The 16,535-nt window shown below is 44.1% G+C and overlaps 2 protein-coding genes across 2 annotated transcripts; both read left to right on the top strand.

Annotated features, from left to right (window-relative positions):
* Positions 1–591: 591 nt before the first annotated feature.
* LOC116265747 (phenylalanine ammonia-lyase-like) lies at positions 592–3,194 on the top strand. The gene has a single exon (XM_031646607.1). It carries the CDS (start codon positions 721–723, stop codon positions 2,875–2,877), a length of 2,157 nt encoding a protein of 718 aa, XP_031502467.1. The 5' UTR covers positions 592–720; the 3' UTR covers positions 2,878–3,194.
* A 10,726-nt stretch (positions 3,195–13,920) lies between these two features.
* Positions 13,921–15,303, top strand: LOC116265355 (phosphoenolpyruvate carboxylase kinase 1-like). Its single transcript, XM_031645918.2, has 2 exons — positions 13,921–14,792; positions 14,908–15,303. Exons 1-2 carry the CDS (start codon positions 14,015–14,017, stop codon positions 14,961–14,963), a joined length of 834 nt encoding a protein of 277 aa, XP_031501778.1. The 5' UTR covers positions 13,921–14,014; the 3' UTR covers positions 14,964–15,303.
* Positions 15,304–16,535: the final 1,232 nt, after the last annotated feature.

The following is a 16,535-nucleotide window of genomic DNA, read 5'->3' as shown; positions in this document are numbered from 1 at the left end:
CGAAAGGGAAAAGTTGTTTTAAATGTGGAAATGTACTCGGGGATGGATTTGCAGATGGCAATGAAGCTAAAGCGGATGAATATGATTGATAAATGCGTCTGAGCTTTAAAGAGAAGGAAGGCGACATGATCACCGGAAGCTTCCAACCGGTGTCTTCTCTATTTCGCTCTGCCATGGCGGTCCGATTTTGAGGATCATTTAAACGCACGGTAGAAGTCAATGGACTGTCAGTATCGTGGTTCTGCGAAAATTAACCGCGCAACAGGCAGGCGACCAGAAATTGGGACTCCAACCAACGATTGGTCTTCTCAGAAGCGGTACGCCGCAATGACTTACCGGCGGGCGGCGATCGGGGATGGACGCCCGGTGGGTGATGACGTCATGGTGTGCGTGCCTCACCAACCCGCACCACCAAGCACCGTGGGCCCCGTGTCTCTTTCCTTGCTTTGACCATTGCACACTCGCCCAATGTCACCTCATCCATGGCCGATCTACCATCCGACGGCTGAGATCCGCATCCAACTAACCAACCAACCCCCCCTCCTCCCCACTATATTAAACCCTGAGAAGGCGCTTGCCTAAACCAGGAAATTCACGCATACTGCAATTTCCTCTTCATTGCCTCTCACTCCTCTCCCCCCTCTGCCAAATCCTCCATTTCCGCCACCTCCCCGCCCGGAATCTCTCACTCGGTGTCTCGTGTTTCTCGTCCCGGAGGAAATGGAGTTTGTGGAGAAGAGGTTGTACGAGAACGGCAATGGAGTGCTGCACCATAACGTCGACAAATGCGTGAAGGACCCTTTGAACTGGGGAGCTGCGGCCGAGTCCCTCAAGGGCAGCCACCTCGACCAAGTGAAGCAGATGATCGATGAGTACAGAAACCCCATGGTTAGGCTTGAAGGAGAGACCCTCACCATCGCCCAGGTGGCCAGCGTCGCCCGTAGGGAGCTCGACGTCAAGGTTGAGCTCTCCGAGTCCGCCCGCCCGCGCGTCAAGTCCAGCAGCGACTGGATCGTGGACAGTCTTAATAGGGGAACCGACAGCTACGGTGTCACCACTGGCTTCGGCGCCACCTCCCACCGCCGCACCAAGCAGGGAGGAGCCCTGCAGAGGGAGCTCATCAGGTTCCTCAACGCCGGCATTTTCGGCTCCGGCGTGCCGGAGTCCGACTGCACCCTCCCCAGGTCGACCTCCCGGGCCGCCATGCTCGTTCGCGCCAATACCCTCCTCCAGGGCTACTCCGGCATCCGGTTCGAGATCCTTGAGGCGATCGCTGGGTTCCTCAACCACGGCATCACCCCTTGCCTTCCCCTCAGGGGGACCATCACTGCCTCTGGCGACCTCGTGCCGCTGTCATACATCGCCGGCCTACTGACGGGCCGCCCTAACTCGAGGGCTGTCGGACCGAAGGGCGAGGTGGTCGACGCCCAAGAGGCGTTCCACCTCGCCGGAATCCCGTCCGGCTTCTTCGAGCTGCAGCCTAAGGAAGGGCTGGCACTGGTGAACGGCACGGCGGTCGGGTCGGGCTTGGCTTCCATTGTTCTCTACGACGCCAACGTGTTGGCACTCCTGTCGGAGGTTCTGTCTGCGGTGTTCTGCGAGGTCATGAACGGGAAGCCCGAGTTCACCGACCACCTGACCCACAAGCTGAAGCACCACCCTGGCCAGATCGAGGCGGCGGCGATCATGGAGCACATCCTCGACGGTAGCTCCTACATGAAGGAGGCCGCGAGGCTGCACGAGATGGACCCTCTGCAAAAGCCCAAGCAGGACAGATACGCCTTGAGGACGTCGCCCCAGTGGCTGGGTCCCCAGATCGAGGTCATCAGGGCAGCAACTCAGTCCATTCAGAGGGAGATCAACTCCGTCAACGACAACCCCCTCATCGACGTCTCGAGAAACAAGTGCCTCCATGGCGGCAACTTCCAGGGCACACCGATCGGTGTGTCCATGGACAACGCTAGGCTCGCCCTGGCCGCCGTCGGCAAGCTCATGTTCGCTCAATTCTCCGAGCTGGTCAACGACTTCTACAATAATGGCCTGCCGTCCAACCTCAGCGCCGGCGCCAACCCAAGCTTGGACTACGGCTTCAAGGGTGCGGAGATCGCCATGGCCTCCTATTGCTCCGAGCTTCAGTTCCTCGCCAACCCCGTCACCTCTCATGTCCAGAGCGCCGAGCAGCACAACCAGGACGTCAATTCCCTCGGCCTCATCTCCGCGAGGAAGACGGCAGAAGCGGTAGAGATCCTAAAGCTCATGTCATCTACGTACATGGTTGCGCTGTGCCAAGCGATCGATTTGAGGCATGCGGAGGAGAATTTGAGACATGCCGTGAAGGCGGTGGTCAGCCAGGCGGCCAAGAGAACTCTCACCGTTGGCCAAAACGGCGAACTCCTCTCCTCGAGGTTCTGTGAGAAAGAGCTCCTAAAGGTGGTGGAGAGGGAATACGTCTTCGCCTACATAGACGACCCATGCAGTGCGACGTACCCTCTCATGCAGAAACTGCGGCAGGTGTTGGTGGAGCACGCCTTGATCAATGCAGAGAAGGAGAAGGAAGCTGCTACTTCCATCTTCCAAAGAATCGCCGCCTTCGAGGAGGAATTGAAGACCCACCTGCCAAAGGAAGTGGAGGGCATCAGGAGCGCTCTGGAGAGCGGGAGCGCAGCGATTCCAAACAGGATTAAGGAGTGCAGGTCCTACCCTCTCTACAGGTTCGTGAGGCAGGAGCTCGGCACCGAAATCCTCACCGGTGAGAAGACGCGGTCTCCGGGAGAAGAGTGCGATAAGGTATTCAGAGCCATCGCGGAAGGGAAAATCGTAGATCCATTGTTGGAGTGCTTGAAGGGATGGAACGGCTGCCCTCTACCCATATGCTGATCACTAGAAGGGAATTTCGAGTGGTGGCCACCACCCAATACCTTTATCTCTTTCCCGTTCTACTCTTCATGATCAGATACCTGTTTTTCCGTATAAGACAATACGTAAACGGAGGCCGGAGGAAAAGAGGGTGATCCCGGCAGCCTACCCAGTGTCATGCTCGTCTGTTTTTCCTTGTTAATTTACACTCGGAATGTGTAAATTAAGCTTATGTAACGTTTTATTTTTTCTTTTCTTCTCTACTGTGTCCACTGTAAATTTGCAAAAGCTGCGTCTTTTTTCAATAAATGCAAAAATTTTTCTTGTTTTCGATGAAATTTAACTGTATTTTTATGACAGCAAAACGTAGTGCGTTGCAGGTGGAGGTCGACGCTCTCTGTTTTAAGAAAATAAAAGGGGGAGCAGATCCGCACTTGCTGGAGGAATTCGAAATTTGAATCACCTTGGCGGTCTTTTAGCGTCCGATGAGTTCACTTGGAGTTGAGTTTCAAGATAAAATGCAAGATTTTTCCACTACCGGTACAACGCAATAACATCTCTTCACTTCACTTTTCCAGGCTGATATAAGTAGCGGAGAGACAGTGCCTTCATGCATTCCGGATATATGGCCTTTTTTGCCTTGTATAATCCCGACACCGGTCCTTTACTTACTATTTTCTTTCTTTGATGCCTTTTTTCACAAATAAAAAGAAAGATTGGAATTTTTGGAAATTTAATCATGCCGAAAACTAGCCATAGATTATTAAACAAGTGGTGGCAATATGTCCAGCAAGTCTAATTTAGTCTGAGATTCGATGGATCTGCCCCTTAGACAGGCGCTCACTTTATGTGTAATGCGTGCTTCTATGTCTACATATTGGGACATACAAAAATGAAGCACATTTCAAGGTTTTTGAGTCCAGATCAGATTATTTCAGGAATTGTTGCCGGTCGCTGGCCAAACATTGGGCTAGAATCTATTGTCTCTTTCAGACGCAATGGCAAACTATCCATGTGTTTTGGCAGCAGAAATCAGCATACCGCCTCAATAGCTCTAAAGCTCAGATCACGTTTGGACTTGGGATTGGACTCATGAATTTGAGGGCCTAAATGATGCTCTGGGTAAGTTGTTCCCAGCAGTTCCCTTGGAAATCGTGATTGTTTCAAATCATTCCCGATGGCTTAGTCTTCTGGTTGAACAGTTGGAAGGCAGGAAACCTTTTGCTCAACGCTTTGGTTGCATTCCTTTGTACGTGGTGAGACTATCTATATCTCATTGCCCTCCTGCTCTTGACGTTGTTCATGCTTTTCATTCTTTGCTGTAGGTTTTGCCCTCAGCTCATTTTTTTTGTATACTTTGTTCTAATAAAATTGATGGAGGCTAAACCTCCAGCAGGACTGTTTTCGGAGTCCAGACCAGATTATTAGTTTCACGAAAAGCCACTCCAGAGTACATGATTAAAGGTATATACGGATCTTCCTTTTGAACAAAGCATTTAGGTGCCAATCCACTTCAATAGAATTGTGTTTGGTGGCCTACAACTTTGTTCTCTCCTCGCTACCTTTCTCAATTGATTAGGTGCCGATCTTTGGCCTCAAAAATTCATATACAAGCCTGCCCTTGCTGCACATCTCTTGTAACTGGGTTTATTGTGCACAAGATTAGTTATAATAATTTGTGTGATATAAGATATTTTGTTAGGTTTGATTTTAGTACAAAACAAAAGGGGGCAGTCATTTTTTTCCCTTAAACCTTTTAGAGAAAAGTATTGGTCGTGTTCGGCAGATTCTGTTAGACCCATATTAGTTTTACGTCTTGAAATTCAGAAATGATCCGAGTCCTAAAGTGGGGCGAGATATTCCCTGAATTATTTTCCAAACAACAACGATGCAAGCATATTTTATACGTTCCTTACTGCCATATATTTTTCTGCTCCGGACGACAAACCGTTCGAAACATTGCTGCGGGTTGGCCACCCGATTGCGAGAAAAGAAATCCACCACCTACCATCTACCAAAGGGAGTTGCCTCGTTGTTTTCGTGACACTACTTACTACATTCTAACTTCCAACGATTGTCCACTATATTCTTGCCAGCTTGAAGACAGTGTCCTGCAACATTCGTCTCCCCGTGTTAGAATTGGAACAGAGCCATGCGTCATCTTCTTCTTTCCTTTCTTCTCATAAGAAAAATGAGGTTCAGCTTTTCCACAACCTGAAAACAGAGAAGAGAGAGACAAAGCAGAGAACTAATCCGGCGGCCCAACTACAATATTTGACGTCCGCGTTAGGTTAGGATGACATATGTATAGGAGTTGACCGAGAATTGACAATTCTTCGTTGGCGTCAACAAATATTTAAAATTAGCACATCACCTACAGGAATCATACAGCGATTCATTTTCACCTAATATCATCAACTAGGCAACCTTTGTAGTATCTATAAATCTTCCACCGAACCAGACTTGGCAGTTACCTGTACCGTGCCAACTAAAAACATGCTGCATCATAACACAAGCCTCTTAACCTGCACTACTATATTGGGCTCTTCCCGCTAGGTACTCGTTAAAAAGATTGATTTTTCAAGCCCCTTAGTCCAGTTTAGCCGTTTTCTTATCACAATTTCTTGGTCTCAAGCAATGCCCTGTATCTGATATTGGACATTACGTAAGATCGATTTAAAGGACCGAAGTCGTTGGGAGGAGGAAGCCTCAACTTGATCAGTGGGCTGTGTTAATGGGGCTATTAAAAGTCAAGTTATGGTCCCTTAATGGTGAAGCGATTGTTAAGTGGTAAATGGTTCATGAATATTAAGTTAATGCCTTAGTTACTGGTTTCACAAATAAATAGAGGAATAATGAATAGTAATGGAGTCTTGAATGATGAATGCTTAATTCTTCTTCTTTTTTGTTGTTCAAATAGGTCATCCACTATGAAAATGTAAGTTCAGCCAATGTAAACCATGGGCATGGCAAAAAATGAAACTTAATGTTTTCTTTTTTCCAGAAACTTTGCTTCTTCTTGTAGTTCTTAGATTTTTGCAGGTTATGTGCTCTAATTATGGAAAAGCCAACACGAGTTTCATTGCCTAATCGGTTCAACTCAATTGAAGTCGAAGTTTTCTGTCTTTTGAACTGATCTTACCAATTAAATACGAAAGCGTTAGTGCCGGCTTAACCTATGTATTCAGTCAAGACAATGGAACCTTTGGTGTTGATAAGGAAAATATAAAAAAATTATGGTCCATAAGTGCCTTGGAAGAAGGAACTCAGCAGAATGTAATTGGAAGAACCTGTGAGATTACATTAATTAGCATAATTACGACCACCAGAGGCGAACATAGGAGAATGTGAAAAGTACCAAGTAGAAAACCCTATATTAAAACTCTACCCAGTCCTGTTGTTCGAGGCTTTTCATGGTGTTGCTCTCGTGAGCGTTGGTGGCCGGGACTCGCCCTCAACTCAAGAAAACAGGAAGAAGAAAAACAAAGCATCGGTTTGTTTTGATTAGCCTATAAAACTTTCAGAAATTCTAAGATGCTGAGATTTTTATTCTTTTGATATCTACTTTGTGCTTCCAAATCAACCAATCTAAATGACAGATCTGTAGCTTGTGAACCACGGAGATCCCAACTGGATATATGGTTAATTAATTTTGACCTGACAAATATAAAACGATGATTCTGGATCCTGAACCTAATTATTCAAATTTCTGCAATTATTGCAGCGCGCAGATCCCCTTTTCATGCTTTCGTCGTACGCATGCATGGTTTTCATTTCGACCGTTGGTTCAAGCGATCGATCAAGTTGGTGGGTAGCAAGATTGCAATTCCACCTACAGAAGAAGTCTGAATGGAGGGATTTTTTAGTGCTTGAGGCCCGTACGATGTGACGAAGACATCCAGTAGCTTTATGTGTGTCTGGGCTCTTGTACTTCACTTTCGTATAGTGTAGTTTGGAGTAGTATCCTGTAATGCGTATTTTATTTCATATGAATATATATCTATGGATGATAAGTTGACGTTTGATTGCATGAAACTAGCATATCCATTGATATATTTTTAAGTGTAAGATTTATCATGCTAGAATGTCCATCTAAACGAAACACGATATTGAAGTTGTTACTGAGTGCTCTTTGGTGATATATGTTAGAAATTTGACTACTGAGATGTATCTAGATTGAAGATGAATCCATTTGATTTTTCGAGGCATGTTTCTAGCCTAAGATGGATCCATTGCTCAATGCCTAGTCCAGTTGCTTCGACGACCAGTGTGGAGTTCTTACCAACCACAGGTGCAAGCACTTATGCTGCATCAGATGGAAAATTTTTCCTTGCCCGAATACGCCAGACAAAAAGTGTTCCTGCAACCTATGTTTAGACATAGGAGTTAAATCAACCCAACTAACTAGAACTTCTATTTCTCGCTTGCAGCGAAAAAAAAGGACAAAAAAACTAAAACTCCTAATTTATTGGCAAAGAGATCTGTACAAGATCCCCAACTTCCACAACCCAAAACGTTTAAGTTAGACAGCTCACGACTGCAAAGTCTTTCGCATCTATTTTCAAGCACTACATAGTGGGGTTATCTGCATGCGAAGTGGTTCTTTAAGACCTACGACCACTTAGCAGGTGACAACTGCGCAAGGAAGGCGCAGGGCGCCCTCGTGCCTGTCATTGTGCACAACTGTTAAATCATAGCCTATCAAGAAAAACAACAATTTTTCCACTAGTTGGCTCTTGGGACTCCTACAACTGCTGCCTCCCTCGACTCAGGAAATCAAAATTGAAAGGGTTTTTATAATACCCCTCTCCGGAGGGATCATCCAGCCTCCATAATGCCTTCCCCTACAGCCAGCTGACAATTTTACATGTGAACGTTTTAGATTAGACCCAGAGCCGTCATCCTTTCTGTCCACCAGCCATGTCCCATCAGTCTTTTTCATGGCGAGAAGCAAAAGACCTCCAGTTTCCAGCAGCTAACCTTCCTTTGGACATCAAATTAGTCAATCCCAAATCAGTCATCATCAGACAAGCACATGATATAGCTCCATTTGCCGTTGTTGCGCACCCATTAAACCGGTATCTGAAAGCATCAAGCTGCAGTAAAGGGTAATTCAGTTGTCCTGCTCTCTGTGCTTGCCATAACTGGGGCTTCACAAGCTAGTGATATCAAAAAAATAAACCCGGACAAGAGGAAGAAGTAGACCTTGTTGATGGCTGGAATGCTATAAAAACCACAGGGCTTCTGGGAGACGCATTTCACATGCTTGAAGTTCTCGGAACAAGAGCAGGTTCCGTTAAGTATACGCTGAGCGCCGACCAGTTAGACTACATAAATGCGAAAGTATCCTACCAAAAAAATACGTCTGTAGAACTATGTCTTCATAAGCACCTAACTGCGGCTGCCTAGTCAACTGTGATGTTTACCAATTGAAGGTTGAAAGCTTCTACAAGAAAGCGGTTAAGTGTAACTTTCTTCATGTAACTTTGTGCCGTGGTCTTTATCTTGAATCTGTATTCTGACGCAGCATGATGTACTTCCTCAATCTCTACAGTAAGATGCAGTTTTTAACTGAAAATAAGAAATTTAAATCAGAAGTTGGATGGATTTAAGAAGACGAGTAAAACGAGAGAACTTCGCCTAAGTTGGCCTCATCTTCATGCAACTTCTTGTTTTGCTCTTCCTCCCTGCACAGTTGGAATATCTCATGGTAAAGGAGGTTTAGATAATTCATTAAGGGAGGTATGATAAATTGGAAAAGAAGTAGACCGGGCATTTGCACACCAGACTCCATACTTGCAATTCTCCATCTTATATTTGCTGAAACCTGAAGGCGTTTGAGTAGCCACCCATAGGAGGAAGCAGAAAGCTTGGTGTTTCAAGCAACAGCCTCAATTGCGGCCACTTTGGCAGCACAATCGAACACTTTTATCGGAAATGGGTGATATTTGAAGCAAGAAGCAAATCTACAAGAACAAAAAAAAAAAACCTTTTCCATGGCAGCAGTAGATAAGGAATTTTTTTCTTGAAGTATCAAAGAAATAAGACAAGTAGCTGCACGGTAATGTATGGCCGTTTCCATTTCTAGGCACCAAAAGAATTAAAACAAAGGAGAACATTCATTTGTTTGACTTCCATACTTTCCTCAATATCTTTGCTTGGATACTTTCTTCCTCCAAGAGTGAACTAGGTCTCTCGGTATGGAAGGCATTCAAGTTGCCATAGCATCAGTTTTTGGTACAATGCAAGATATAAAGGTGTTGTATGCATGTGCATGCATTACAATGCCCATGGATATATTAATGCATGTGACATATAAAGGTTAGCAAAATCTGCAGCCTCTAAAAGATTGAGGAAAGGCATGGAAGCCTACTTTGAATGCCATCAACAAAGGCATCTAAAAAGATATAGAAAAAACAAACACATTAACATAAGGTTTTTCTTACATAAATATGAGTAGATTTGTTTTTCACTTTCAAAGCGCTTAATCACATATTGAATGACCAGCGGACTCCAAGAAAGTCTGCTTTGTAAAGAAAATATAAGATGGATCTAAAGGAATACTGAAGACACATGGCGACATGGCGACATAATATATATATATATATATATATATATATATAATATGCATGCATTTTCTGTGAGATTTTCACCATCTTATATACAAAATGACATACGTACACGTACTGGAAACATATTTGTTGCAAATATGCTATTCAAAAGTTTCATGTTATATGCATTAAATACTCACCAAACCCCTCTCATTCCCCTCTAAAATGATGCAGACCCTTAAAAGTCATTAAAGAACAACTGTGGAACCAAAACCCATTTAGGCTGTGTTCCAGGAACTTAAATCGATGAATCATTTGGCATATCAATACTGAAGAGGCAAGAGCTCTCAAAATCCTTAGTTTAGAGTCTTTAGACATACAAGGGAGAACATACATAAAATTGAGACCCCCAAAAAACAGAGGACAAGGGAAGAAGCATCTCTTCTTTTCAACATTTAATGAAGGTTAGCTTAGACTCGAAGAATTCATAACAGAGGAACCCAATAAGCTTGATGTTGTACGGCCATATAAACCTTGCATCTCATCTTTCCTTGTTGCTTATTTCCCGACCTTAAGAACAGATGAGCTTGTAAGTGCAACTAAAGGATGAGGTGCAGGTATGGAAACAGAAGCCACTTCTCTGTTTGGCTTTATTGAACGAAAATTGCAGCACCGGCAAGGCCACGTGCCGACTCAATCAAGATTTTTTCAGAGTCCATGATAAGCAGTTTCATAGCGGACCAGAGAATCTTACAGCAACACTACTTCATAACAGGCTCTAATTTCTGCAATCGAAGAGAGAAGCAACTGCCTTAGCTTGAGCTTCTTCTTATGAAGAGCTCGATATCCTTATTATTGTCTCAACTGAATCACTAGCAGCACTCCCTTCGTGCAATATGTCATTCAAAGGAGCAACTGAAAGAAAAGAGGGAGAAAGAACGAGAGAGAGCGCGTGAGAGCTAGAGATGAGCAAGGGACGAGAGGCCTTTTGGGAATAGGTGACCGGGAGCTTTTCTGTGCGCAAACTAGTTTTACCCGACGGTTTGTAGAAACGCGCTAATGACTTTGTAAAAATCTTGTAGTGATCGACTAAAATCTTTGATGATGACAAACCTTCGAGCAGGCAGCTTAACCACAGATGTTGATTGCAGGAAAACTATAAATCGTTCCAAAATTCCAAGTGCTAACTGCAGACACCATTATCTATGTCAAACCTTGAAAACGTAATCGTCAGGTCTTTTCGCCGTAAAGATCTAACCTACGCGGTTTAGAAGCTATATATCCGCTCTTGGATGGATCCGTTGAAAATATGATTTAGTAAGGATTTTCGGCGATGCCAAACATTTCTTTACGAATGAATCATATCTACATGTTAATTAACAAAAATGGGGAATGTAAGAATTTCTTATTCAAGGAGATCACATCCCCATGAGGATGAAAGCTTGAAAAGCACTTCAAAATATTTTACCTTGTAAGTGGAATTCTGCATTGCGCTTTCATATTGACCCGGATAACTGTTTCATGGCTTACAAGGAACACACCATGGGAAAGCTCAAAGTACGTATATAGTGGCTAGGGGTTGGTACTTAATCTAACGATCGAACTATGGATTTCATTGAGCTCTGTACGATCCACTTCCAGCATACCAAATTTGTTTTGCTATATATATACGCGTCTGATCGAGATCCGTAGAAAGTCTAAATAAGTCACTATAATCATATTATTGAGGTAGCAACCACTTATACGTGTGTCAAGAATAAATTTTATCATGTTAATAGAAAAAGTTATAGTGATTAGCATGTATATTTATTGGTTCTCAAAATTTAGATGACAAGAAAGAGAGGAGTTGAGAAAGCAAATATCTTGTGGTAACTCAAGCAGAGAATGTATTCCGTAATTCTCTAGTCAAGTAGTTGATGGGAAGCAATAGTTAGCCGCCAACATCCATGTTTTTCTCTCCGTCTTAAGTTCTACTATTTAGGTTAGACTAAAACGGAAAGAATCGAGAACAAAATATCTTGAAAGTGTTCTCTCCTACTTCGAACCTGGTTATACGAACTGTTTCAAGATATTTTGTTCTCGATTCCTCTGGTTATTATCACAAATTTACAATGCATTTGGGTTTTACTTGAAACAGTGCAGTGCAAAAGTATGTGTTTTCAATCAGTTCAAGCGTATGATATGAGCGCAGAAGATGAAAAAGCCAGTTTCACTTTCACTAGAAGTGAAAAAACAGCACGACAAAAACATCAAATAAAGCTATGACCTGTGCCATGCCATCCATCCATAGACAGTAGCCTATGATATTTTTACCTTTGATATTTTGCTTTTTGTTGAAAATATTTTAGAGTCGTATCAGAGAGTTATGAGAATCACCCTTTCTTTTCAGCTGTGGAATTAACATGTTTGATGGAAGGAGTGCAACAGGTGTGGTTCGTTGCCGGAGCTGATCACGATGTTTAACCTCCTATAATCTGGTCATTCTTGTTCTTTACTTCTACTTGAAGAAACACCTGATATCGGAATTGGTGTTTTCACTTTCAAGTGCCATGAATAATTATGCAACATTTTTTAGTGCAAAGTGATTTACACGGTTCATCATCAGCGTCTCTAATCTAATGCACTGGTTTTGATCCTCCTACCTTATGCATGCAGGGTTATGATCGGACTACTTTTGAATCACATGTACTCATTACCATATTCATTTTATTCGATTCGATGTTCCCATATTTATATTCAAATTCAGATCCAAAAAACAAAAGTCTATATCATATTTAAATTCGAATCCAAGTCCACAATCTGAGCCTAATTCGAATTCTGTCGCAACCAAAAGTCTGAATGAAACGTTTAAACTGAATTTGAACCGCATTACGATATGATAAGAACAGATTTTCAAATATATATGGATTCAAAATATTTATTTAAAACTAAATTTCGAGTCGAAATTTAAACCTAACCGGGTAATTATTTAAATTCGAATATTAAATCTGAATCCGGTTTTTTTTCTTTTTGACGCATGTGGGTCGTATACATAGCCACAAATATTATGATATTTTTGAAAATATTGTAATATTGACGAATAGAATGAAAAAAAAAATTGATATTTTGAGAAAACGTTGAGAATCAATTTACCATTATTTCAGTTTCTGTTTCAATTTTTTCAACTTTTATTTGTTCTTGTTTTGGGGTATTTAACATGACCTCTTGGACAACTCATATTACTTAATCGTGTTTTATTATTTTAACTAGATGTTTTTTTTTATATTACTGTTTTTACCTAATATTTTGTTATTATGCTTTATTTTTTAATCGCTGAGGTTTATGAGAATTATATTTATGGGCTAATGTCGAGTATCTTAATAAATAATAATTTATTGACAAGGTTAAGTAGGTAATGGGGAGGGGACGTCGTTTCAGGTGCAGTGCAGTGCAGTGACGTAAACGTAAGGGTGAAGGCCGATAAGCCCATGTGCTTATGCGTCCAGAGGCCGCAGTATTTGTGGGGACCGCCGCCCCCCCTGATGATGCCTTATATACAGACAGAAATAAGTGGTTCCCCTTATCTTTTCCCCAAAATATAAAAAAGGAAAAGGCGCGGGCACGTGATGCGCGTCCCCAGATCTTTTGGGGGACAGCGTGCCACTGCCACCTATAATATTAGTATCTACAAGGTCCGTTCCGTTCCTCTACGACTTGTTTCACTCATCACATCCATCCTAAGAAGAGGTTCCCTCGTAAATTTGCGAGCTTTCTCCAAAAGACAGACAGGCCTTGCAACCCGAGGACAGTTGAACACACAGTGTGCAGGAAGAATAGATAACAAACAGTGTGCCTCGATGATTTTGAAATTCCGGTGGCCATATTAATATAATATATATATATCCCAGACAGGCAACGTGGCCGTTGGTCTGGCGTTTCCGACGGTGAGCCCTGCCCCCACAGAAGATTCCCCATTTATTTTATATGCCCAACGAGTACATTGCCAACACGTTAGTTAGGCCCATTATTTATATTCAAGTTTTAACCACCCTTGCCCTATTGCAGGCCTTTGCTTTTAAACAAAGCATCAAAGCTCCTACTTTTTAGTTTTTAGAGAAAATAAAAATAAAAAAATCCCTCTAGGACTTCTGCAAATGTATCTTTCGATTACTATTTCTCTTTCTTGGTATTTATCTCGATTGTTGCTAGATTTTTTATTTGCAATCCCGGCTTTTATTTGATGAGCTGGGATCCCTATCAGATTGACATTGAGTTGCGAAAGGAGGTTAAAACGATACATCTCTTCTTTGTTTTTATCCTTTCAAACGATAAATAAAAATGTAAATCCTCCCTCACACAACAGGTATCGGGTTAATGATAGATCCAGATGGTGATTAGGGTTGTACATCGTGTAGAGCATGGGAACCGTCCATCTCGGACTGGAGCCCACGACAGGCGTACGTCTGCCAACTTCATCTGGCCCCGGACATTTCACTCCAACAGTAAATAGGAAGGTCGTCGCCTCCTTGGCAGAATATGCTGCTGGAAGATCCGTTGCTCCCCCCCCACACCCCTATAACAAGGAGGGCGCAGGAAGACAGACGGAGAAGTTTGGAGGAGGAGGAAATATGAGCGAGGGATTGCGGAGAGATTACCAGCTTCTGGAGGAGATCGGCCGGGGAAGGTTCGGTAAGGTATTCCGCTGCTTCCGGCCGGAAACCGGCGAGTTTTTCGCTTGCAAGTCCATCGACAAGAGGGCCATAACGGATCCCGTTGATCGGGAGTGCCTAGAGAAGGAGGTCAAGTTCCATCGCCTCGCCGGCGGACACCCCAACGTCGTCCAGGTCCACGCCGTCTACGAGGATGAGGAGTCGCTCCACCTGGTGATGGAGCTCTGTCAGTCGCCGGATCTCTTTGATCGCGTCTCCAAACGGGTTTTCACCGAGCCGGAGGCCGCCGCTCTCATGGCGCAGCTCATGGAGGCCATCGCGCATTGCCACCGCCTGGGCGTCGCACACCGCGACATCAAGCCGGATAACGTCCTGTTCGACGACCGCGACCGGCTCAAGCTTGCCGATTTCGGGTCGGCGGACTGCTTCCGCGAGGGCGAGGGACTCCGAGAGATCGTCGGAACGCCGTACTACGTGGCACCTGAGGTGCTACGGTCGAAGGAGTACAACGAGAAGGTGGACGTCTGGAGCGCGGGGGTTATCCTCTACGTTCTCCTCAGCGGGATTCCCCCCTTTTACGGCGAGTCTCCGGCCGAGATCTTCGAGTCCGTCCTCCGGGCCAACCTCCGCTTTCCATCCAGGTCCTTTCACTCAGTCTCCCCTGCAGCCAAGGACCTGATGCGCAAGATGCTCTGCAAGGAAGTTTCTCGACGATTCTCTGCTGAGCAAGTCTTAAGTAAGTCTCTCTCTCTCTCCCTTCCTCCCACAGAAACACATTTGCACAAGTGACAACTTCTTGACTTGTTGCCCAAGTTTCTTACCGACCGACCTTATGGGCATTATTTTCGCAGGGCACCCGTGGATCAGAAGCGGAGGGGAGCAGAGCTCTGCTTCCTACCTCACTTGACTCGATCGGTGAAGGAGGCAATAGGCATCGATGGTCCCGTCTCCGTCTCCTCCAGTTCGTGTAAATAAGTTTTCCCTGTAAATGAGTAGCCTCGGATACTATAGGCACGCTAGTCGATGCAGTGGATGGCGATTGGGGACGATCGCTTCCCCCGTCTGGTCTGTACATTCTGCTCACTGGTCAGGAGCTTCTCGTGTGTGCAGAATAACCTTTTTTGCCGGAGCCGGAGATGTCTTTTTTTACCTTGCGTTTTTTGCTTGAGGACTTGGTTTCTGTAAAAAAGAAAAAGTAGTGTGGCGGAAACTTTGTGGATAATGTATATGAATCCGTTCCCTGATGATCTTTCTTGGTACCGGAATCATCTCCCTCCCTCCCTTTCCGTTTCATTAAACTGATGACTGAGACGTGGTTGGCTCTCGAATTAATGATTTTCCTTTTGCTTGCTAGTGTGAGACGTACAGGCCAACGCGATCGATCGATGGTTCCCCGTTATTTCTCACAGAGTCCTTAGATCGCGGACTTCATTGACAAAGTGATGAGACATTTTCTTCTCGATCTCCTCTTTTTCCTTAAGCCCTAAGCTTCGATCTTTTTTTGCTTTAGCCGGTTTGTAACTAAAGTACTGTAGCTTGAGTTACGAAGATAATGCGGTTTTTTTCTCTGTCCACTGCTGTCTCTGTTAGGCGGGACCCGACCTTAATTCCTGGGCTCCATGGATTGTTTGCTTTATTTACTCAGAGAAGCCATCCTGAATGATTGTCTTTAGAAACCTTGGAAAATGAAAGATCTCTTGAGGACCAGTGGTGACCTATGCCTAATAATAATGTATCTGCAAGGCGTGCTTGCTCCAGCTTCAATGGTGGAGACTGTTTCTCTCTATCCATTGCCATTGATGTTGTTGTTGCAGACATGGCGACCTTCCAATAGATTAAAGGGCCACATCACATGGGACTAGGATAGGACGCCCTTGTCCTTCACTGGGACGAGTGGGGCTGGGACTCACTCTCGCGGCAGTCCACTTGGGCGGATAAGGGCATAGGCCCAACCATCAACTGAACTGAAAGGAAGGAGAGAGAAGAAGGCGAGAGTACTGTTTAACTGTTGAGGCCCAATGTTTGCCAATTATGCGACAAACTGCTTGGTCACGATATGGACTGGACTGCTGTATGCCAACGCCCTTTTTTTATTTTTCCTTTCCACATGGTATATATAAGTGAATTATTAGGTACGACAAGACGACATCGATACACAGCGCCTCATCCCAGTTTCTTTTCTTTCTTTCTTTCTTTTTTTTTTCTTAAAAAAAAAAAAAAGAATGTCGAACGGAAAATCCATTGGTCGAAAAAATTGGCATAAAGTAGGCAGCGGACGGAGGAACAAGCAAAATTTTCATTTTCCGGCGTACGTACTGATCTCTTTTTTAGTAAAAGCCACGGTTTTCGTGAAAGTGTTAAATAAAAGAAGTTGAAGCAAGCTTCTCCCTCTTAACGCTGAAAAGTTTTAAATAAAGCAATGAAAACGAAACTTAGTGGGGGCAGAAGTCAATATTAAAAACTTATGCAGTCGAAGCGA

This window comes from Nymphaea colorata, chromosome 12, assembly GCF_008831285.2.
Source record: "Nymphaea colorata isolate Beijing-Zhang1983 chromosome 12, ASM883128v2, whole genome shotgun sequence".
Classification (NCBI taxonomy): domain Eukaryota; kingdom Viridiplantae; phylum Streptophyta; class Magnoliopsida; order Nymphaeales; family Nymphaeaceae; genus Nymphaea; species Nymphaea colorata.
The sequence above is the reverse complement of the archived record's forward strand: the minus strand, read 5'-3'. Positions and strand labels throughout refer to the sequence as shown.